The sequence below is a fragment of the Lampris incognitus genome, chromosome 20 (genome assembly GCF_029633865.1).
Source record: "Lampris incognitus isolate fLamInc1 chromosome 20, fLamInc1.hap2, whole genome shotgun sequence".
Classification (NCBI taxonomy): domain Eukaryota; kingdom Metazoa; phylum Chordata; class Actinopteri; order Lampriformes; family Lampridae; genus Lampris; species Lampris incognitus.
The window spans coordinates 15111411-15135825 of NC_079230.1; the positions used below are offsets into that span (position 1 = coordinate 15111411).

A 24415-nucleotide genomic window follows, 5' to 3' on the forward strand; every position below is an offset into this window, starting at 1 on the left:
AAGCCTTCCCGGTCGCTGCTCCACCCCCTCTGCCGATCTGAGGAGGGCTGCAGACTACCACATGCCTCCTCTGGTACATGTGGAGTCGCCAGCCACTTCTTTTCACCTGACAGTGAGGAGTTTCGGCAGGGGGATATAGCGTGTGGGAGGATCATGCTGTCCCCCCCCCATGAACGGGCACCCTGACCGACCAGAGGAGGGGCTAGTGCAGCGACCAGGATACTTGCCTGCATCTGGCTCCCCACCCGCAGATACGGCCAATTGTGTCTGCAGACACCCCTCACCAAGCCGGAGGCAACACGGGGATTCGAACCAGGATCCCCGTGTTGGTAGGCAATGGACTAGACCGTCACGCTACCCGGGCGCCCCTATAGATATAATATAGTTGCCTATTCTATTTTCTCCATCTTTGCTCTATATTCTCTCTTAAACCCCCCACTGTGTGTTCCCTTGTTGATAATCACTTGGTGTGATGCTTGTCTTTTTATTTATTTATTTTTGCTGCTGACAAACACAAAGTTGCAAGTTCACTTAACCGTCAGGCGTGTCCCCAGATGCCTTGCCATTTGTCTGTGCTCTCAGCACTCGCTTCTCTCAGTTGCCAAAGACGGATTTTAGCAGTGGAGACGGTGCCCGCTGCCTGTTGGTTGCAGATGGAACAAACATCATGAAAGCACTCGGAGGTCCCCGGAGGACTTGTGCTGATACAGCGTTGGACTTGTCTTTGATTTCCCCCCGTGCTTATTATGAGCAATGTAGTTCCACTTGGAAATTAGCCGATAGTCCCGGGATGGTAGCGCATGTAAACTTAGTAACACACTATTATTTTAATATTAACGTGTGTTCACTTCAGTTTTTGGCTGGACCGGCCGGTGGGCCAGTCCTACAAATGTGAACGTGACTGACTGACTTAGTGATCATGTTTGGCATGATTGGGCCCCGACCCGACAACATTACTGAAGTTACACAATTGGTTGGCTGAGCGCTGAGAGGCATGAGGGAGCGCGCACAGTTAAAGCACCCCAAATAACCACTCTGACAAAACACTTGCTGGCTGATTCACAAAAGGATTGCAAACCTGCACAAATAAGACAAAAAGAAACCGTATAATTCTCAAAGCACCCACAAAGGATGAAATGGACTCCTAACTGCGCTGCCAACTAAATTGCATCTCTGCGCTCCGGTGCTATTTGCAAGTATTTACATTAGGTAACATATAAATCTGGCACAAAATTGACCCCTTTCTATGCAAATGAGCCTCACTGCAATAAAAGTCAAATTCACACACACCAGCGCTAATAGCCACATGCATTTAGAGTGAAAATTATGTGTCTTCAGAGAGTTGGTGGCAACTGACGCCCAGACTTTGCAGTGATTGTAGTCAGACGAAGGCATCGTTCTGCCAGGCGTGCTTGTGAGCAGGTATTTCACAGAGAATATTTTGATTTAACTGAGACTGAACTCATTTGCAGGTAGAGGTTGCCAAATCAAAGAATTTTTGCTATACTTGATGACATTAGGGATGATACTGAACCCGCTTACTATGTTTTTGGCAAAAAGCCACCATTTATACTTTGCCACATAATTGAAATCAGATGCGAAACAAGGCTTCTGGATTAAGTGGCAAGGCATGGAGGATTAGTCAAGCCCTCCACACCATCAAGCGGTAACAGAGCCATCATCCCAAAGATACAGACAGAATAATTGCCATAGGCACATTTCAATTTCACTTGGAGTTTGATAAGAGAAATGATGTAAACTTCAGGACTATTGTGCTGTCGCGCTCAATTTTCACAAATACTGAAGTAATATCTGGTTTTACACATTATGAGGCCATTATAAAATATATAAGACTAAATGGCTGTTGTATATCTGAGTGAAAAGGTTCATTTCACAGATTGTAATCAACCAAGTGCAGAAAACGGCGCAAAAAAAAGCGCCACATATTCCATTTGGTTCTTGCATTACACCTCTAAAAACGCCTCCATTTCTTAGGGGACATGGAGAAATTAAACCCAACTCCTTTTAGACATTATCCGAAGGATTTTGATGACGCGGAAGCTATGTAATTCAGGAAAGACAGACGCACACAGACGACACAAACACTGCTCTCCATGGGTAGGCCAATTGAGCTGATAATATAGGAAAAAAGTCATGCCTTTAATGCGCATACAGACACGAAGAGACATGTATGCACAAAGATCGACGCACGCACACACATCCGTACACTGTTCAGCACTTGTCAGTGAAAGAAGCTGAAACATTTCTTAGGGATGCACCGATTTATCGGCTGTACATCGGTATTGGCCGATATTCGCCTTGTTGCTGTAGAGAGAGAGTGAGAGTATGTCAGTGGCAGCTGCTGACCAAAGTTTTTGGTGAAGCAACCACCCATTCAACCCCCCTCTCCCCCCATCATATTTTTTAAACATCTGTCACTGATTTCAAATGAGCAGCCAGCACATCATCATAACGGGAAAACACTTCTGCCATCTCTGTAGTTTCCTTTATTATCGGATTTTCCACTCTCATCATGCCCCCTAAATGCCTGCTCCTGGCGACTCTGTAATGACACAGAATCGATCAACCTTTTCAGAATGTCATGGGTTTTCCGGACCGTGTCCTTATGCTTTGCCAACTGGAGACGCTTGCCTTCATCAATCAGAGTATCAGACTTGATTGCACGGCTTCACTGACGTGCTCCTTTGATTTTTCATGAAGCTTAACAGATCTGTCAAAATTTCGTAGATCCTCAAATCCATCTCTTGCAGACTTTGAAGGACACCCATCTCTTGCAGCAGCACACTTAAACATCACCCAAGGCCAGCAATACAAGCGGTTTGTTGGCACACTCCTCGTTAGCCACTCCGACTTATCAAGCCCACTTTGCACCAGCTTGATGGGAGGCTTTGGTCTCCCATATGTCTCCTAGTTTTTCCTCATAGGAGAAAGCGTGAAAAGATTCCCGCAGGATCCGGTCCACGATGTTTGCACCCATTACAATTCTTCTTTGCAAAAATTGTGTAAGATGGGACAGGAGCTATATAGTAATATAATAATCTGTTCAGATCTTTATATTTGCATTTTTGACCTTGACGTCATGTAGAAGCCCTGTACTGTAGGCTAACGTTAGTTGTTCTGACTAGCTTAGCTAGTTACAAGAACCACCAAAAACTACTTTAACCTAAGATAAATAAGTGATTACTAATCTTTCATCACGCTTCAATACCAAAAGCTATGATGAAGACTGTAGAATGGCTGAACTGGTGTTCTCTGATTGGTTAGACGGGTGTCAATCATTTTCAGGTCGAGGAAAGACTAGGTGAAGCAGGCTGGCCATTAAAACGCGTCATAAACCATAACTGTCCAATCAACAACGTGTAACGTACTATGTCAAGTTCACTTACATTGGGTTAGTGAAACAGAACACTCACCTGAGGAGGGCGCTGTTGCATAATACTCACGACACACTGTTTCACAGAGGAAATGTTGGCATCTAAGAGATGTTTTTTTTTTTATTTAACAGCTAAGGTCCATTCAAGCAATGTAAAAACAAAAAAAAGCAAGCATCCGTATTACCTCCGGCTTGGTCACGTGTCCCTACAGACGCAATTGATCGTATCTGCGGGTGGGAAGCCGGATGTGTCCTGGTCGCTGCATTAGCGCCTCCTGTGGTCGGTCGGGGCACCTGTTCAGGGGGAATAGCGTGATCCTCCCACGCGCTATGTCCCCGTGGCAAAACTCCTTCCTGTCAGGTGAAAAGAAGCGACTGGCGACTCCACATGTATCTGAGGAGACGTGGTAGTCCGCAGCCCTCCCCGGATCGGCAGAGGGGGTGGAGCAGGTCGGAAGAGTGGAGTAGTTGGCTCGGTACAATTGGGGGAAGCATATTTGTACATGTTGTATGGCATATATTTAGGTCTGTTATTTGTGTTAAATATTGTCAATTTGGAATAAGTTTTTTGAGTAAAGCGATAATACAATTTTTGTTTTTATTCGACAAATTACATAAACCCGTACCGAAACACGAGGGGGGGGGCGGGGATCGAAGCAACAGGCATAAAAAAAAAAAGACATCCTTGCTCACTCGGCCTCATTTTACTGAGCCGTCAATTATTATGACGTATTTCACATCTGTGTCGTTATTTTCCATTATTCTACCAAATTACATTGTCATGCAAAATTTGAAGTGCTCTTAAAGAAATAAAATAACATCCCACAACTGCACTTTTTATTTCCATTCCACTTTGTTGTGGTGTTGTGTCCTGTAATGGTTTATTTTATAACGCCGCTAGGGGGCACTGCTGGATAATGAACGTGTGTTCTACGTTAACGCAGTGAGAAGAGAATGTGCGCAATACGCGTGTGATGTTGAATGCTTATCGATCTCAGTAAACCTTTTCTTAACATTACCTGCCGTCGCTATTGAAATCTTCTACAATGCCACGAATTGGCGACGACGATCCCCAGCGACCAATACTACCCTGCTGACTGGCCGACAACGTGTCTGTGAATGTTTCTGCACTGCCCGGGGGGGGCGAATCCTTCTATGGCCACGCCAAGACCCGCCCTACTCTGTCTGTGATTGGCTGGGTTGCATGCAACTCAACTGGACACTTCAGAACTCGGCCATAGTAGGATTCGTAAATTCGCTAACCGCGATGGTTTATTTTGCGCATGCTGTTTTATAGACCACAGGTCAACACAACAGCGCCTTCTAGTTGTGACATCAGCATAAGCGCACAGACACATAACCTTGGTTTAGCCAACATTGTACCACTTGCTCTATATTGTACTACTTAGGACCCAAAATTGAAAAAGCCCCTTAGAAAACAACATGGTAGGCACTTTGTGTTGTTTCTATATGATTTTTTAGTGCTGAATCCATTTCTGCCGGTTACCCCGCTGTAAAAGTTACTGTTTAGCATATGCGCATATTAATCTCCAAAACTGGAAATGGCTATACTTAAGCTTCTAGTTAACTTATAAAGGTGATGTAAGACTTTAAATCCACGTTTGTGAGGTCCTAAAATCCACCTTTTACCATAATGCAATCATGCCACCTTTCCTTATTTGCATATATTGTAACAATTGGGTAAAAAGCAGGAAATGGTGAGATTCTTGATACTATATAGTCCTATAAAGATTCTTTTAGGTTTTAAACACCAGTCACTCATTTTATTATTGGAATAATTTGCATCAAATTAATTTAGTAATAATTAGGCCGAAACTATGATATACACCAGCAATGTACAGATCACAATAGGGATATGAAGTGCTTCACAGGCATCGTAATTTCTGTATTATCAGTCACAACACTATGTCTGGGAGCTACAGACAGTGGGTTACTTTACACTTTTTTGGCCTTGTAGGTTTCAGAGCTGTCTGCATTGTCTTTGATTGCATAAACCCAACGCCCCCCCCCCCACTGCTTTTTTACCTTCTGGCAGTGTGGTAGTATCATTTTCTGTAGGAGAATCCATTTCCTCCTTTATAGCACTAGCCCCCATTTCTGACTTTGTTGAGCTCATGGCTTCTTTGTAGCAGTAGTCAGTATTGGTTAATAACTGGTCGTTACACTCAACTTCACATTCATAGTCTTCCAAGTACTAAGGAGTTTTCCTGTCTCTTTTGGGGTAATGTGCCTCATTACTCTCTAGATTTTCAATTTTAGGCTCCTGGCTCTCTTATGGACCCTGGTCAGCCATCTTGGCCTCTGGCATGGGGGATACATATTCCTTCCCATGAAAATCATCATCAATCATTTCTGGATGTGCCTGTGTTTTAGGACCTTCCCAGTGTCTGATGGGCTACTCTTATATCCTACAAAAATCCCCTTTTCACACCGTGAATCTAACTTTTTCTTGTCTTGTATGCATGGCACACTGATCCAAATACTCTCATCTTTGACACATCAGGCTTTTTCCCTGTCAGCATGTAGTATGGAGTCTGTTTCACACACCTATTGCACAACTTCTTAGGTAAGTTGCTCTCGATTAACATGCACCTTGCCATTTCAAACAGTGTTCTCCAATTCCTCTCAGCAGTCCCATTTTGATGGGGTGAGTAAGGTGCTTAAGTCTCATGTCTTATGGCATTCTTACTAAGTAAAGACAAAGCCCTGTGAACCCTGTGCCATTATCTGACCTTTTCAGTAGCTTTGGCAATATAACTTTGTTTTCAGGAAATACACAGACTACTCCTGAGTATATCTGAACCCATCTTTTGCCTCTTGCTCTATGGGGTGGCTAAAGTCAGAGTGAACTAAATCAAGTGCTGCTTTTGCCCTGGCTTTTGGTTCTCTGTTTCTACTGAGCAAATTTCCCTTGTGTGCACACTTCAGTTTAGTTTAGACTTACTACATTTTCCAACTTTGACACATCCTCATAGTTACAGTGACCTAGTATTTCGTGCCAGGTTTGTATATCATAGCATCCATCACCTTGTTCGTCATGTACAGTTTGCCCTCCTTGGACTGTGACGTCCACATTGGGGTTTACAAGAAACTTACACACACAGACCAATATCTACTTTTCGACTCACACCACCCGCTGGAACACAAACTGGGTGTCATCAGAACTTTGCAACACAGAGCTGACAATGTGCCCAACGGGAAGAACACAAACCCCTGAGGGGAGCTTTAAAAACCTGCGGCTACCCCAGTTGGACCTTTGTGAAAAGTGCAACACGTTCCAAAAAGACCAACCAGGTGAGCGACGAGGAGAAAAGGAACAGCACAGTCATCCCGTATGTTTCTGGGGTCTCCAAGAAACTCGGGAGAATTTTCAACAAACACCGCATCCCGGTATACTTCAAACCCAGCAACACACTCCGACAAAGACTGGTTCATCCCAAAGACCGTGTACCACACACCCCGGAAAAGCAATCGGGTGTATGCTGTACTATGCAATGAGGATTGCACTGACCTATACATGGGAGAAACCAAACAACCACTACACAAACGATGGCCCAACTCCTCAGGACATCTACACCTAAACGAGAAGACACACTCCTTCGAGGACAGCAACGTACACATTTTGGACAGAGAAGATAGAGGGGTGAAGGAAGCCATCTATGCGAAACTGGAAAAACCATCCCTCAACAGAGGAGGAGGAGGTCTGCGACACCACCTATCTCCCACTTACAATGCCGTCCTTTCATCTCTACCCAGGAGACTTAAGAAGCCTAGCCTCCAAGAACAACAGTCGGTCACTAACGGCTCCAACAACTCTCATGACCATTGAATAATGAAGTCGAAACTAACACCCCCGAACGACCGTCGCTGCAAATCAATAGCTCCGATAACGACGGGTGCGGCCAAACATCGGTACACAAAAGAGCCACTCATATCTATGGCTCTGTTAGCGACGGGCGTTGGTAAACATCGGAACACAAAGAGCCATGGACATCTATAGCTCTGACAACGACTCCTAGAGGATAAATGCTGAGTCTCATCACCAGCCAGTCGGACTAGCTTGGTCTAGTCAGAAAGGCACGAACTGAGTAAGTCTCTTGGATGAGAGGCGAAACGTCTTCACGGATATATACCAAGTCCAGTTGCACTTGATTCAACTCCTTTGGATAACCATGACCTGGATGAATGAGAACATTCACAGACTTGCTGTGGATACTTGAACCAGACGGGAGAGAGGAGGGATAACTGGAATAGTGGCATATACTTGAGTCTGCGCCTGCCAGAGGTTTAGTGTATGCATACAGCAATTGTGAGGAGAAAGCAATAGAGGAGGGATGGTGTACAGGGAAGAGGACAAAGGAGGAGAGAGAAGTGATCACTAACGTAATCCTTCCATATTTTTTTTAAACAAATACTAGATCAGATGTTGGATTATACTGAAGCCTGTTTAAAGATTAGAAAATGCAACTATAGATTGAGCTGATGTATGCGATGACAGCATGTGGATGGCTTCTTATAATTCAATGTTGTGGGTTTTGAGAGTGATTTCAAAAGTACCCTCAACTCTGTGTGTGCATCATATTCCTTTGCTCACATGGATTCAGGAACTTGTGCTCTCTGAGGGAGGGGAGATTAGTGTTGTCAAATACGGGAGCCCACATGCATGTATTATACACAAATGCTTTCAGTAAGACTGCTAACTAGCTTTTCTAATACCCCAACTGTGATGCTATTTCAAGACAAAACGCTCACTGCCACATTAGTTCGTCAAGCCACGTGTGGCTGTGCTGCGCACACAAACTCTTGTAAACACACAGAAAAATACATTTTGTTGAACGTAAATTTATTAGAGAATAAATCTAAAGTGTTACAAGTGAACAAGGCAATTCTGTGAGGTTTATCACAGAAACGGTTATACCACCAACACCGGCAATGAATACATTCAAAATGGAAACAAAAAAACTATAAATGGCATTTTTAACTGTGGTCACCAACAAAACACAGCCCAATATTAAGTGGCATTTCCTACATTTTCAAAAAAATGATACTGTAACTTGAGACCCGTAAAAAAAAAAAAGCTATTGGAAGCCTCAAATGGATTGAATTTTTTTTATCTTAATTTGAATCATGGACCACAGTACATAATTCTCCATTTCTTTGTTCAGTTTACAATTACTTTTTTTCTCGGTAAATTTAGAAGGGAATTCCTTTTCTAACCATTAACATCCCCTTACAGTCAGTTTAAAAATATGACCCGATTCATTACAAATGGTTGGTAGTTATTTTCTGTTTTTCAATAGATGTTTCTTAATACAGTACAATTAATACTTTTAGTTTTAATCCACTCTGCGCTTCAAGGTGGTCATTATGTAGCGAAGGAAACAAACTGTAATTACATGGATCATTTTGGCTATGTATTTCTATCTAGTATTCAAATTAAACAGTTTCCCTAAGTGTCAGTTTCTTTGATTAACATGTAATTTTTTCCAACAGTTTCTAATTTTCTATGCTGCTTAAAAGTCCAATTTCAATTATATGACAGAAAATAATTCATTTTGTTTTCAAATTGCCTCAGAAGAATCAGATTGGATTGTACTGAAGAGATGGAATACATTCTCAGTGGTGGATAGCAATAGTAGGATTTTCTGTGAATTAGAAACAGGCAAAACCGTTGTGTGCATCTTCATTTTGGCTTGTAGATGATGAATTACACCACTCGCAAGAACTTTAAAGTTTTTGGTAACATAAAAATAAAGGCTGGAGTAAGTAAAGCTACCATACAAACATTAAATGACTTGTAAAATTAGCTGAGTCCAGCCTTTGCACTTGCCTTTTTTTTTTTCTAACGTGTCTTCCAAACAGACGGTAACAGTGCCATCCAATTAAACAACACAACTGAAGGGAGGGGAAAAATTGCAATCCATAAGCTCGCTCTGTTCCTCGGTACTGACTCCACAGTTGTCAAACTTTCTCTGCTTCCAGTATCTATAGAGCTTTATTTGATTAACACAAACGGGAAAACAAAGGCCAATTCAGAACAAAGAACTGGAAATATTTAACCATATTTTTTTCCATCCCTAAATGACTAAGCTAGTGGAACACTAACAGTTATCATTAAAAACTAGGCAAATGATTAAAGTTTTTAAACTGAACACAAATAAAATGAACCAGTAAACGCGTTGCTTTACGAAATAAAAAAATCTATTCTATAATGGAGCTGGAGTTAAACCTAACATCTACAAGTGGCCAGCATCAAATACATTTAGGTAACCAACTAGCAGGATAGGAGACGCCAAATTTGCAACTTCAGCACATCTGAATTATAGCTGTATGAAAGGCCTACATGTCAGAGGCCAGTGGGTCAGAAATACTACGCTGAAATATGCTGGTGGCCTCAGGTAAATTTTCAGGTAATATGTGGCCCTTTATATTTGTATGTGCTGCTATATCTTGGCAACGGGCAGTAATTCCCCACCCAGCTCGAGAACGGCACAAAACCTCAAAGACGGAAGAGAAGTACCAGTTAACTATGTTGACGTTCAACATTTGGGAGGAAAAAAAAAAAGAGTAATGACTCCCACCCCCTCTTTCTCTATCTGCTAGATTCGCCCTGAGATATAAAGCATCTCTCGTAAGAGAATCTAAACAATATTAAATTTCCATGGCCTCGCTCACCCTGCCATTTTCTTGTTGGAGATGAAAGTGTTCTTTGTTATCGAGGCTAGAGAAAGAAGGCCGGGCACTGATCACAAATAAAATATTCTCATTTTTTTTTCTCTCTCCATTTTTCCCAACATTCCCTGTTTTCTCTGAGATAAAGCTGGTATTTGAGAATTGGAGGACTAGGGGCAGAATTAAACTATGAGATCTGTCTAGCTCTCCTCGCATGCTCTGGACCACCTTGAAGAGCACAATGGTGTTTTGAAAGAAACTCAAGTCTATCGTATCAATTCTCAAAATGCACTGATGAAAAAAGTTCGCCGATCAAAATAGCCAGTCATCTTGCCCCCCTCCTCTTTCCACATCTTTTCAGCTGTACCTGTAGCTCCCACTCCTTCCTCTCAAATCAGATAGGACTCCCTATAACAAAATATCATATCCTTACATGTGAAAAACCATGACACTCAAAGTAACAAGGGATATCATAAGACGTTTGTTTCGTAATTAGTGGCACTACTGAGAATAGCATTTTGGAGTCAGCTGGTATCAAACGTTTTGAAACTTCTTTTGAATGCGTGTATGTTTTCCCAATAACATTTTTTAATTGTTTCAATTTAAGCGATATTTAGCTAATACTTAAATCATACAAAGTGTAAAATAATGGGTCTCACTTTACTCTTCCTAGATTGGCTGGAACATCCTAGAATGTACAAGCCATTTTTACTATTTTGTTAGCAATGTTTTCCCACAGTGTTAAGACCTCCAAATGATGAGTGGCTTGTAGAGTAGATGGCACTTGTCTGGTGGTCATTTAACAGCATCTATGTGAGCCTTTGCCTGACTGATTTACCTGCACATGCTAACTTAAACTTGTGCCAGGTTATTTCACATACATCAACTGTAGATCCTTAACAGCCTTTTGAGGTGTTCTTTTTTTCCCCCCAACACTGAAAAATTAGATAAGTTGGCTTTGCCCAGTTTCAATATAATATTCTTTAAACTGCAGCTTCATTTGCTGGCCATGGACTCTGCACATTACCTTGAAACAACTTTCCTCTCTTTCACATTGTTTCCTCAGTTGTAAAAAATGGCTTAAGGCAATATTGTGACTCATTGTTTGGCAATTAATTGTGAGGCCCTAGTCAGTTTATTATTTTAGAGTTAAAGTTGATAAGGTGCAGAATGGTTTCCTGTGGGTGTGAGAAACAGCTTTTTCTTGGGTCCCTTGGGGGCTACAGTGTGTGATGCATGTGTCTTACCATCAGCAAAAAGTTGATTGGGGGGAATGTAGGTGGGGAGGGGGTAGGGAGGAAGCTTTCTACTGGTGTAGGTCGGACCAGGGCCAGCAGCAGCCAGGCAACTGGAAGAGCCACCGATACCTCTACTGAGGAGAGTAGCATCTGGAGGACAGAACAGAGGATGACAGAGAACAAAGAGGTTTGAGGGAGAGAGAGATAGGAGGACAGAGTGGGATAGGGGAAGACAATCAGAGAAATAATTGTTTCTCTGGACAACAATTTCGTTTAAACATTTTGCTTCCTGATAACAAAAAATAGACGTCAAGCTGAACACAAAAATAATTTCAGATTTGCTGTATCATGTAGGAATTTGGAAAAACATTGAATTTAACTTGTTTAATCACATAATGATACTGATATATTGTGTTAGTTCAACTGAGCTTAAAATCTTTTGCCTCTCGTGTCAGCGGCCAGCATTGATGGATTCCAGTTGCCCCGATACCTCTTTTCCATGGTCACAATGTCCTGGTGAAACCTTTCATCATATTCGCCACGGACTGCACCAAGATCAGCAGGAAAGAAGTCCAAGTGTGAATGCAGAAAATGAATTTTCAATGACATGTTGCGGGAAAGTCTGGCGGAGACCCCTGTCCATGAGGTCTTCAACTCCCACCTCCGGATGAAGTTCCCATGTATTCCGAGGAAGGCTGGGGACATGGAGTCTGAGTGGGCCATGTCCAAAGCCTCTATTGCAGATGCGGCGGGCAGGAGCTGTGGTCATCGGTGCCTGTCGAGGTGACAACCTGCTGGTGGACACTAGGGTTGGGTATCGTTTGAATTTTATTGATTTCTCGTTTCGCTTTCAATATGGTAAAAACAAAAAAGAGGTCAAATGTTTAGATAACAAAAATATCTTTATTTTTTTAAGCATTAGCTGAACATTTAACCATGTAAATACATATAAACACCTCATCCAAGGAAAATACTGGTGTCCAAACAACAGTCAAATTTGTAGATAATTAGTAGTGGAAAATGCTCTAATCGCTCATATATTCCACCTGACAACACAGTGGAAAGCAGTAATTGTTGAACCATTTGTGGATAATAACGCTTTGAGCTTCTTGTTGCTTGTATGCATGTATGACTATGCAACAAATAACTGAAGTTTTTCTTCAGAAAGATCAGCATATCAGTCTTTTCAGGTAGTATGCGGGATCTTTCTGGACAAATAGTGTCTCCAGCAGTGGAGAAAACCCTCACTTGGGGTTGAGGAGGCCTGCATGCACAAATGCCACTTCTGATAGCAAAGGGTATGTGGTTCTGTTGTTCCACCACCAGGCAGCAGGGTGATCAGATGTCACTGTTGGTGGCATCTCTTGGTAAATCTGCAGCTCTCGGTCAGTCTGGTGCTGGATGGACGTGGTGCTGTTTGATATTTTCCTCTTCCGGTCGTCTTCAGCAGCAAAAAGCTCCTCCAGTGGAGACATTATAGCCCGCTTGCAGGGAGGTGGCTGCTCCTCCTCTTCCTCACTCGCTTCAATTTCTCTTTGTTGTCTTCTCCATGGGCATGCTCTGTTGGCTGCTCGGACTCAGTCAGCTTTCCTGTCCTCAACTTTTCCTTGACCCGGTCCCAGACAGTGCTGTCCTCCACTTTTTGCTTGAAACGTGGGTCTAGTGCAGTGGCCTCTTCAAGGAAGTGTCTGATGTCATCACCCTGGTACCGTTTGGAGAGGTTTTGCCAGACGGCCTGCTTCAAGCTGGACACAAACACTGTGTCTTTCTCTTCCACAGTGAAGTGCTTCTCCAGCTTCTGAAGAATTGGAAGGACCTGGCTGCATGTGGGGGCTCTTTTCAGAGGAAACAGAGTGTGGATGTGAATAAGACTCATCAGCTGGAAGAACTCCTCTACCTTTCGGAAATCTTCATTCGTGAGTTAAGCAAGTCGGTTCCTCTCCATGGGCTTTCTCAGACGCTGGTCTAAGCTGGCTGCTTGGATTGCAGGATACTGCTCAAGGAATCATTCCAGCATCATGTAGAGGGAATTCCAATGAGTTTGAACATCCAGGAATATGGAGTGTTGAGGCAGATCTATGAAACAAAGAAATCACACATGGACTTGAAATTGATGAGGCATAGGAAATTAGATTACATTTTTTAACAGTTATTGTCCTACTCTGTGTCTGTGTATTTAAATGTTGGTGCTTTGTGACAGACAAAGGTAAGTAATATGAGATCCAGTTTTTATTTGATGTAGTTATGTAAGACATGAGATGCATATTATGTTAACTGTATTTTTTCCTGTAAAATGTACATAATAGCTCAGTTTAAATGAACTGTCCTGTAAAAAAGTCAAATGAAGTGAACTGAGGGATGCTTACTTAGGACTTGTTGCTTCTCCAGGAGCACAGGCTTTGCCATGGATATCCGCGTCATCCAGATGACACTATCCCTGATCTTGGCAGTCAATTTTGCCACTGACGTGAGAGAGTGGACACCTGGTGGCCTGTCCAGGGTGTCTCCCCAGCTGCCGCCCAATGACTGCTGGGATAGGCTCCAGTATATTCCCGCGAACCTGAGAGCAGGATAAGCGGTTTGGATAATGGCTGGATGGATGGATTTAGTGTGTGGGCAAAACAGCCTAGTTTTATGAATTGTAGCCTTTTTATTGCCACAACAGTGACAGCCAATATGCCAAATTCTTGCAAGATGTCACTAATTTCTTCAGCCACCACTGGTCCGGTTTGTGATGTATAGACTGCCTTTGTTTTGAGTACTTTTTGTCTCATCTTTCCCTCAGTGAAATAGTGTGTTGTCACTAAGATAATTATCTTGGGAAATGCTTGTCCAGCTGTCGCTGGTTAAGGCAAATTTGCTAACATCACTAAGCTCAGATATTTAAAATGTTACGCTTTTCCACATTGTACCATGCAGGAATCAGTTGATTGCTCAAACTATATCTGGAGGGAGGAGTGTATTTTGAATTTAGGGCCCTGGTCATCTCCCTGCAAATAAAAATTCAACATGTCAGTAATTGTTACTGCACAAGTAACCTACCAGAATTTTTTTTAAACCTTTCCGAACTAAATGGAGGGGATTCAACAACTGAGAACAGGTGTAGCCCTTTCATCACAAAAGCTGTCACCACTCGGTGGCACTCCTCAGTTTTCTCTTTTGTCATACTTCCTTTTATTGCCAAAGAGAACGGTGTCTTGTGGCCTGCTGTCTTCCCTGGCTCTACTGGAGGTGCTGGCGCTGTCCAAGTCTGACACATTCACAGTTGGAGACTGCAGGGCGTCAAACACTGTACATTCTTTCAAATCGATGCCGTGCTGCCTTAAGTGTGGTCAGATTTGAGGTGCAACCTGGCTTGCAGCTAATAAACTTCATACATTTACTGCACTTAGCCTTGTCGCTTTCTTTGGCAAAGTACAGCCACACTTTGGACTGTTCACCATGGTCCATCTTTCAAACTGCTGCTGTGATGATAGTCAAACATGCTAACCGCTAGCTTATATAAAAACAAATGGACACGGATAGACAGGTGTGGTTTGCGTTGATGCGTAAGGTAGACAGGTCCTGGCAGATGTATAAAAAAAAGCCGCCAGGTCCTTGCAGACATATGTAGCCGTTGTTTGCAATAATAAAGATTTATCTCTTTTAGGAACCAATAAGCAGAAACAAAATTCAACTTTTTTTAAATGGGTACCTGGTACCCGGTGTTTTTATTCAGTTCTAATTTGGAACTGAGTTTCGATTCCTAGCCCTAGTGGACACCGGTGGTGAGGGAAGCCGTCAGGCTGAAGAAGGAGGCCTTTTGGACTTGGTTGGCCCAGGGGTCTCCTGAGGCAGAAGGGCTGCCGCTTTGGCGGTTGGGGAAGCAAAAGCTCGGATGTGGGAGGAGTTCGGTGAGGCTATGGAGAACGACTTTGGGTTGGCCTCAAGGAAGTTCTGGCAAACCATTTGGCGACTCAGGAAGGGGAAGCAGGGCTTTCCGGCTGTGTTCAACTAGGGAGGGAAACTGTTGACCCAGACTGGAGATGTTGTTGAGTGGTAGAAAGAACACTTGGAGCTCCTGAACCCGGCTAACATGTCCTCAGTGGAGTTGGGAGAGTCTGAAGACTCAGGTGATGCCCAATCCATATCCCTGGCAGAGGTCTCGGAGGTAATTAAAAAGCTCCTCAGTGGCAAGGGGCCAGGTGTGGATGAGATTCACCCTGAGATGCTGAAGGCTCTGGACATTGTCGGCCTGTCTTGGCTGACACGCCTCTTCAGTGTCACGTGGAGGTCGGGGACAGTATCAGGAGTGGCAGACCGAAGGGTGTGCTCCAATTATCAGGGGATCACATTGCTCAGCCTCCTGGTAAAGTCTACTCTAGGGTGCTGGAAAGGAGGCTCCAACCAATTGTTGAACCTCGGATCCAGGAGGAACAATGCGGATTCTGTCCTGGCCGTGGAACAATGGACCAACTCTTTACCCTTGCGGAAGCGCGGAGGGGGGGATGGGCATTTGACCAACCAGTCTACATGTGTTTTGTGGACTTGGAGAAGGCTTACGACCGTGTACCCCGGGACACTCTATGGGAGGTACTGCGGGAGTATGGGGTACCGGGCAGTTGCTACAAGCCATCCGGTCCTTGTATAACCAAAGTGATAGCTGTGTTCACATTCTCGGCACAAAGTCAAACACGTTTTCGGTGGGTCTCATACTCCGCCAAGGTTGTCCCTCATCTCCGATTCAGTTTGTGATATTCATGGACAGGATCTCAAGGCGCAGCCAAGGTGAGCAGTGTGTCTGTTTTGGGAACCTCAAAATTGCACCTCGGCTCTTCGCAGATGTGGTTTTGTTGGCTTCATCAGAACGCAACCTCCAGCATGCACTGGGGTTGTTTACAGCTGATTAGGATGCCCCCTGGGCACCTTCTTTTGGAGGTTTAACAGGCACAGCCAACTGGGAGGAGACCCCGGGGTAGACCCAGAACTCGCTGGAGGGACCATGTCCAATCTAGCCTTGGGATCCCCCAGGAGGAATGTCTGGAGTGCCCTACTTAGCTTGCTGCCACCATGACCCCAACCCCATAGAAGCAGCTGATGATGAATGAATGTTGCACTTCACGGTTTTGCATGCTTTCAGCATGTTCTCAAGCAGCTCAATGTAGTTTGGTGCGCTGTAGTTGCCAAGAAAATTCTCAACATCCTTAAATGCCTTCCTTGCTATTTTCTGTGGCCCAAAGCAGATCTTCTTACTCCGTCATTGATGACCTGTTTGATATGTGGATCAACAAAAATGCCTCCTTAATCTTGGAAACATCTGTCTCAAATAACGAAATCCATCACCTTCTTTGTTCACTGCTTTCACAAAACTTTTCATCAATCCGAGTTTTATATGAAGAGGAGGCAGACATATCTTTGTTGGGTTTATGCGCCACACTTTTCTGCCCTAGAACAAAATGCTTACGGAGCAGCCAGTTCTTTTTAATGTAATGTGACTCTTTAGCACAGCTATCCCATTCACAAAGGAAATAACAGTACTTTGTATATCTGAGCTGCATTCCTAGTAGCAGTGCCAATACTTTTAGATCACCACAGATGTTCCATGTCATTGTAGGTTTCTTTCATGTGTACTGAAGGGTGGATACTGCCATTGTGTAACAGGACAGCTTTCAGGCTTAACTTTAACAAATCTATAAAAAGACGCCATTGTTGTGGGTCATGCAGACAACCCAAAGCCATCAATATCAGTGTAGAAACAGAGGTTGTCAACCTCTATAAAGAAGTTTGTCAAATGTTCTTGACAGTTCTGAAAGATGGATATTTTTGTACCATCCGTGCAATCTTGAACCAAGTAGTTCTGCTTTAGCTGTTGACAAATCTACATCTCTGAACAGGTCATTTAATTCTGGCTGTTATGAGGATAATCGGGCATAAAGGGTTCCACATCTGGTTCATGCGTTGTGGCATCCTCATCTAGGCTCCATGTCTGGTGGCTTTGGTACTGGCAAACTGTCATCATGTGGTGCTGGTCTCATGGCTGAAGGCAGATTGGGGTATTCAATAGATTTATTTTTAGTAGAGAAGCTGGTCAGACAGAAGTAACAGTTCGTCACATTGTCTTTCTGTTCTTGCCATATCATTGGGACTGCAAATGGCATTGACTTCTGAGTACCTCTGAGCCAAGCTCTCAGGTTGACTGTACATGTCGCACAACAAATGTGAAGAGCCCAGGGTTTCTCTTGGGCACCAATTTTACATTTGAAGTAGAGCTCATAGGCTATCTTAATAAGTGCAGTCATGGTGTGTCTTTGAGCCTTAAGCGTATACTCACCACAGATGTAACAACATTGATGAGACATTTCTGCTGTATTAAATCTTCCTGAAGACAATAAATCCTATTGTTAAGTATACTCACTATGCTATTGCCTGAAGAACATGTGCATCAACATCCATCCAAACAGCATCTGTAAATGTGAGCAGCTTTTATAGCCTGTCTGCCAGCATCTAACCTGGCTAAGACAACATTTGCATAGCACCTACACTGAGTGCATGCCCAGGCATGCTTAGACTGACCAAAACAGCTTGCTTTGTGGGCAACATACTAGTAGACTTAAAATATACAAAACGGTATGTGATAGAAACATTTTAAGGTGATCTTCATGATCAGCAGCCCAAAATAAATAAAATACACCCAAAACTTTGTTGTCCAGTGTAATCTTTGGCTTGTGATCCTCTGAAGCTCAAATGGTAGAGCATGGTACTGACACAACAAGGATAATATTTTGTATTATCTTCGAAGCTTATTAGCTAGGTGGGGAAAGGGTTAGACGAGCCTGCTAACGTCCCTCTCCAGGATGGAGAGACTGTCATCCTAGTGGTAGGGGAGGAATGGGTCTCTAAGGTGGGCAGTTGTGGAGTGGCCCGGCCCCCTGCTGAGGCAGGGTAGGAGGAGCTGGGGGATAGTGTTAGGACTGTCCCATTGTCTTTCAAATCAGCAATAAAACTCATTCAGATCGTTGGCTAGATGCAAGTCATTTGTGGAATGGGGGGCTTTCAGTTTGTAGTTGGTGATCTGTCTGAGGCCGTTCCATACAGATCTAGTCCATTTAGGGTCATCTTTTGTTTTTGTGAGTGCGGCTTATACTCCCATACGACTTCCAGGAAATGCATTAAATGCTAATTTCTATCTCATGTTAATAAACTATTTTTGTTGGACCAAGCAGAGCTCTTCTCTGGTTGGTCCATGAGGGAGAAATTCCCATCTATCCTCTCTGGTGAACAAATCACTGCTGACAGATAAAGTACACTGCTACCTTTGTGCAGTTTGGTATTATTTTCTGTGAATGTTGTCAAAGACAGCTCACTTTGTATTTTTGGTGGGCTGCAAACACCAAGGCTATCATTATTGGCCGATAAGGTGAATCATCATTTGATTTACTCCTTCAGTGAAAGATGGAATCTCAACAGACAGTCATTTAGGTGTAACTCTTCAAGACTGCCACTTTAAACGCACCGCTTGGTGAGATTCACATATGTGGAATTGCTGACATCAAATGTCCGTTCCAATTCAAAGCTTGAGATTTTTTCACAAGACAAATACCATTTTTTTATAACGCAAACCGTTTCAGAAAAATGGCTCATGAATTGTGAGCTGAATTATCGTTTTTGTTTTTTTTACCATAGTAACAGCAACGAAAATTAGGTGAAAGAGATTATAAATTTAATTTAGTACACTTTAAGCCAGTTTATTCCTCTGGTGTTTACTGATTCGGATTCATACTGTTCAGTTTAAAAAAAGCTTGCGACTTTGCACAAGAAGATAAATATAAATCGCTGCTGGCAGATAAGAATGTAAGCACCATCTTCCTCATTGCTTTTGAGTTTAGAAAAGTACACAGTTGGTTACCTGCTAAAGCATCTAAAGCAGACAAAACAGCTCGGCTGGTGGTAATCCAACATCCTTTTCAATGACTTTTCCCGATATGATGCTTACACCAATGGATTACTTTCCATTTTGCCCAAAAGCTAAGCAGTTTACCATGTATGTAGATGGCTCATACTATATCTCAAAGCAGTGTGGATCAATAGAGTATGTGCCGCTCAAATGTTTGCTGCCCTGTATGTATGTGTATGAGTCTGAACCTAGGGTAGGATGTTTCATCTATCCGAAATACAAACTGCTACTTTACTCTTGCCACAGACATTTTGTGTGACTGTATCTGTCTCTTTATATATCTATTTAGCTCTAGTAGATGGGCCTGTACAATTGTGTGAATGTGATACTACATCTGTGTATGTGTGTCATGTGAGTTGGACAGTACCCAGGCTCCAGAGTGTGTACTGTGCAGCTAGTTCTTTTGCATCTTCCAGAAGAGTACACAGGCTGTTTGGCATGTAGCTGCTATGAATAGCTGGGATCACAACCTAGAAACAGACATAAAAACAAGCGCGCGCACACACACATAACTTTGTTAAAAGAAACACTCAACAGTAGGGATAGCGCTCAACAAATAAGGAGCAAAATAATCCAGTTAAGTAAATTCTCTGAGACAGTACAAGCCTGTTTCATGTCATAAGCAATCATCAGCTTTAAATAAAACCACTCGAGGAAGGACATACCATCTACTGCTTTGTCATGCACGTTGTCCAATGGGGTATTGCTCGGGTTTTAATTTATATTAGTTAGTGGTTTTGTCTGCTGCAATGAGGAAGAAATTGCACAATGATTAAAAAAAGATAAAAGAAGATGATATGCTCCTCATTGCAGCCGACAAAACCACTAACTTTTCTAAATTAAAACCCGAGCAATACAGCAACCCCCTAGAAAATGATACAAGAGGGCCGCAGAGATCGCTGAAAGAGAGGTACTGACGAAAGACAAAAAACTTGCCTCAGACCTAAAATTAGACAACTGCATTGATGTCACTGCCCGGAACCAAGCCTTCCTCTCCCTGAAGGACCACAAACCGAACTTGTTAAACAAGCCAACATGTAGACTGATCAACCCCACCAAACCGGAAAGTTAAGTAAAAAAATTATCAAAAACATGATCAAATCTTGAATAAAGTCCCCGTAAACCAATGGGAAAACACAGACCAAGTATTAGAATGGCTTAGGAACATGGATGACAAGAACTGCAAATTCATATTTGCCGTCCAACATTAAGTAGAGATGAGAGGAATGCTCTCACGACTCTGAGTACTTCCAGCAGAAAAAAGACAGGTGCACTGTTGTATTAGGCCAGACAGACTATCATGAGAAAGTTATGACGTAACTTAGCGACATAAATACTTATGAGCCCCTGAAACAAGATCCAGGCAGTGTTACAAGAAAAAGGTGATGTATTGTCTGAAGCTGTTAGGACAATACTATTGACAGAATTTTGTACCAGTTAATACCCAGGGGAAGCTATACCTAGTCTGTATGGTTTACCTAAGATGCATAAACAAGGATGTGCCCCTATAGCCTATTGTTTGTATGATTAACTCAGTGACCTATAACATCCCTAATTTTCTTGCATCTATTCTTAACCCATTGGTAGGCAGTAATGAACATCACATTCAGAACACTATGGATTTTGTGGATAAGGTGAGACATCATTATGGAGAAGGATTAAACATTGGTCTCTTGTGATGTTAAGTCTAGCTTCACATGCGTTCCTGTTGATGAAGCAGTGGAAGTAGTCTGTATTAAATTACAAAATGACCCCACCCTTAACACTGACCAAGTGTGTCTGCTCCTGAAACTGTCTTTAGTCCACGTACTTCACATACAGTAGTGGCCAACTTGTATATGGAGGAAATGGAAAAGAGGGCTCCGATGTGCTATCCAGGGACATCACCTAGCCATTGGTTCAGATTTGTGGATGACACCTGAGTTAAAATTAAATCTCAGGGTGTACCACATTTCACCGACCACATGAACTCTGTGGACAGCCTCATCAAGTTCACCAGAAAGAATGTAAAAAAAGACGTTAGCCTTCTTAGATGGTGAAATGGCCATTTGATTGTTGATGTTTACAGTAAACGAAGACATACTGGTCAGTACTTAAAGTTTGACTCTCATCATCCACTGAAGCACAAACTAGGAGTCATCAGGACGTTGTACCATCGAGCTGACAATATCCCAACTGACAGCGGCCGGGGAGGGGTGGCGAAATCCCATATTAAACATGCCCTGGTTAAGTGTGGTTACCCTAACTGGGTGTTTATCAAAGCCAGGAGGACGCCCAAACAGTGCACCAGCCAATTGAAGGACAACAGCTGCCCAAGCGTAAGCCAGTGGTGATTCCGGATGTGGCAGGATTGTCAGAAAAGTTGAGACGTGTATTTTCCAAACACTGTCTCAGTTGCTTTCAAACCCCAGGGATCACGTCCCCCAGCACAAACGGAGCAATATCGTGTATGCTCTGAAGTGCCAGCATGATTGCCGTGACTTGTACATCGGGGAAACTAAACAGACGCTGAGAGAATGGCACAACACAGGAGAGCCAATGCGTCAGGCCAGGATTCAGCAGTCTACACCCACCTACAGGCCAGTGGCCACTCTTTCAAGGATGAGGATGTGTGCATCCTTGATAAGGAGTTAAAGAGGCCATCTATGTGAAGAGGGAACAACCATCCCTGAACCGGGGGGGGTACATCTCTCACCATCTTACAATGCTGTGAATGCAAACATTCCAAAATCCTGTGACTAGTACACATGGCCATTGAAACTCTAGTTAATGGTCACGCCTATATTTGCATATTAAACTGATCATTGGCTTTGGTCATGTATTGTTTATAAGGGTGGGGATACCCGCTGTCAGTTTAGACTGACGAGGTCACTTAGATGAGTGATGAAACTACCTGTCAATAAACGTATCCAGATGAACCGATTCAACTCTCTTTGATTTTCTTACCTGGATTATTAAGCATGTATAAAGACGTTTATGAACCTTGTATATGAGCAGCAGTTTGCCGTCTTGACCGAGAGTGGAGAAGAGGTAGTACTCAGGCGGTGACCAGGTGCATCGGTCACAGTATGACTCCAGCAAGCTGACGGCAGTGGAGAGCTGGCCAGGCTTCACGGCGCGGAGGCTGGTTGGAGTGAGGGGAGTACCAGAGTTTAAGGGAACTGCACATCTCCCTGGGTCTGTGGCTCCTGGAGGGTATGCCGGTCCAAACACACACACAGAGACACAAACATACAAAATCCTTTTTTTGATAAAATTTCAACAAGCAGTTGGGAGAGATTTCTGACTAAAGAGACAGCTTAGAAGCATTATTTGTTTGTTTAGCCATCTTCTTGCTGAAACTATAATGTAAGGGAGGTTGAGGGATTTGATACATGTTGGACATTTTCAAATGCTTCTGTTCTTTGGCAGCTTACTTATGAAACGGAGATAAAAACCACACATTGCCAGATCCAGGTCTCCACTGGCCTGAACAGCTAATCCAGATAGTTTTAGAACATATACTCATTTTCCACAATAAGGGCCTTGGGGAGGGAGAGGTTCACAAAATAACACTGTTGCCCACTGGGAGCTGTCCAGAACATATCTACGGTGTACTTCCGTCCATTAAGCAAATCTGCCACAGTAATGGGGGATTGAGTGAATTGCTCTGGGATTCCTTGGCAGTAATGGCTGATGCCAGGGTCTTGTGATTTTAAGGGGCTACAAGATGAAGTCATGTTTAGAGAGACCAGAATGTGACCAAAAGACCTCATGTACGATCCTTTGCTGTGTTGGCCAGCTTGTTCACCAACAGCCATGTGTCCTGTTCTGTGTCTGCTTGAATGAGACACAGGATCAGTTCTAGATGACTGCAAGTAACTGAATGAAAGCCTGAGCTAAAGAACAAACTTGAGTGTCTTGTTAATTTCTCAGAGCTGATTAGATAGTAACACAGTTACAAAGGGTACATTAACTAGACAGGTAAACACACACACACACAAAGGAATACACATTGCAATGCCTCGAGAAAGTAACCAGTCCATACAAAAACTGAGGCACAAATGAGTATCAAAGACATGTATGTTAGGGTTGATACACCTGATATATCTATCTGCTTGTACAACACGCCGACAGAAATGTTGGTGCTTCATTGACACTACATACAAGTGTATTCAGACCTTCACTTTTTGCACATTTTTATGGATTTATTTTCGATGGATAGAATAGCCCATTTTTACCCATCAATCCACTCAATAACTGGGTCTGATGAGCCTGGATGACTCATATTCGACACCCTGCCATTTTAAGTCCATAGAAGACACGAGCACTAGGACTACCGAGATGGGTGGGACGGCCCCGTAGCCAGGTGGATTGCTCTGTCCTCAATGCTGGGTGGTGTCCTGCCTACTGCGTACTGACAGCGCTGCTGTGAGTGCTGCCAGATGATTTTTTGGGCCCCTCGGCAGTGGCTGGACATAGTCAGTGTGGGCCACGGAGCAGGGGAGAGACTGTCAGACTTGCTCCTGCTGAGTGGATTTTCTGTGATGGGTGCCAGTAAGGGAACCGCATGTCTGGCTGTCCGTGGGCACTGGCGGGGCCCTGTCCATACCCCCGGGAGCAGGGGATGAGACACAAGATTGAGATGTAGGCCTCATCCCTACATCGGGCATAGATGGACATGAGGGCCCCCCACTGCCTGTCCACTGAGTGGGTGGTCACAGCTCCAGACCAGTGGTCTGTGCTTGCCATCTGCAACTTGGGTTCCACACATGAGGGTGTGCCTTGTGCCTGCGCCTGGGGGTTGGCGGTGGGGTGTGGGCCTCGTTTGCGCTTCTTAGGGGCTAACAGAGCTGTTGCTCTGTGGGCTAGTGGCTCCCCCCAATGGGCTTGGTGTTCTGCTGGGGTTGTGGTGCTTTGGGGTTCCGGCTGTTCTCTTGTCATTGACTGAAGGGACTTTATATTTAAGCATGTTACGCTACTGTGATTGTTTATACATCAATCTTATTATACCTCATTTTATGATTTGTATTGACTTGATGAAACAGACTGGTATCAAATTAACGCGTGCCCGGTCACAGGCTTGTAAAGCGGTCGCTCTAAATGGAATGGTTGGTATGGAAGAGGGCCATAAGGGAATTCTTTCCTAGTCTGGGAAAACTACAAAACTGTAATGTT

General features: G+C 43.4%; 1 protein-coding gene across 1 annotated transcript in view; it reads right to left on the bottom strand.

The window, feature by feature from the left end:
- rbm46 (RNA binding motif protein 46) overlaps nt 1-24415 on the bottom strand; it is a 75956-nt gene that overhangs the window by 28528 nt on the left and 23013 nt on the right. The window contains exons 7-10 of the mRNA XM_056300153.1: nt 22241-22437; nt 19626-19728; nt 12845-13158; nt 11335-11475 (exon numbers count right to left, since the gene is read on the bottom strand). Coding sequence (XP_056156128.1) covers nt 11335-11475; nt 12845-13158; nt 19626-19728; nt 22241-22437 — 755 coding nt within the window. The remainder of the gene's footprint in view (nt 1-11334; nt 11476-12844; nt 13159-19625; nt 19729-22240; nt 22438-24415) is intronic.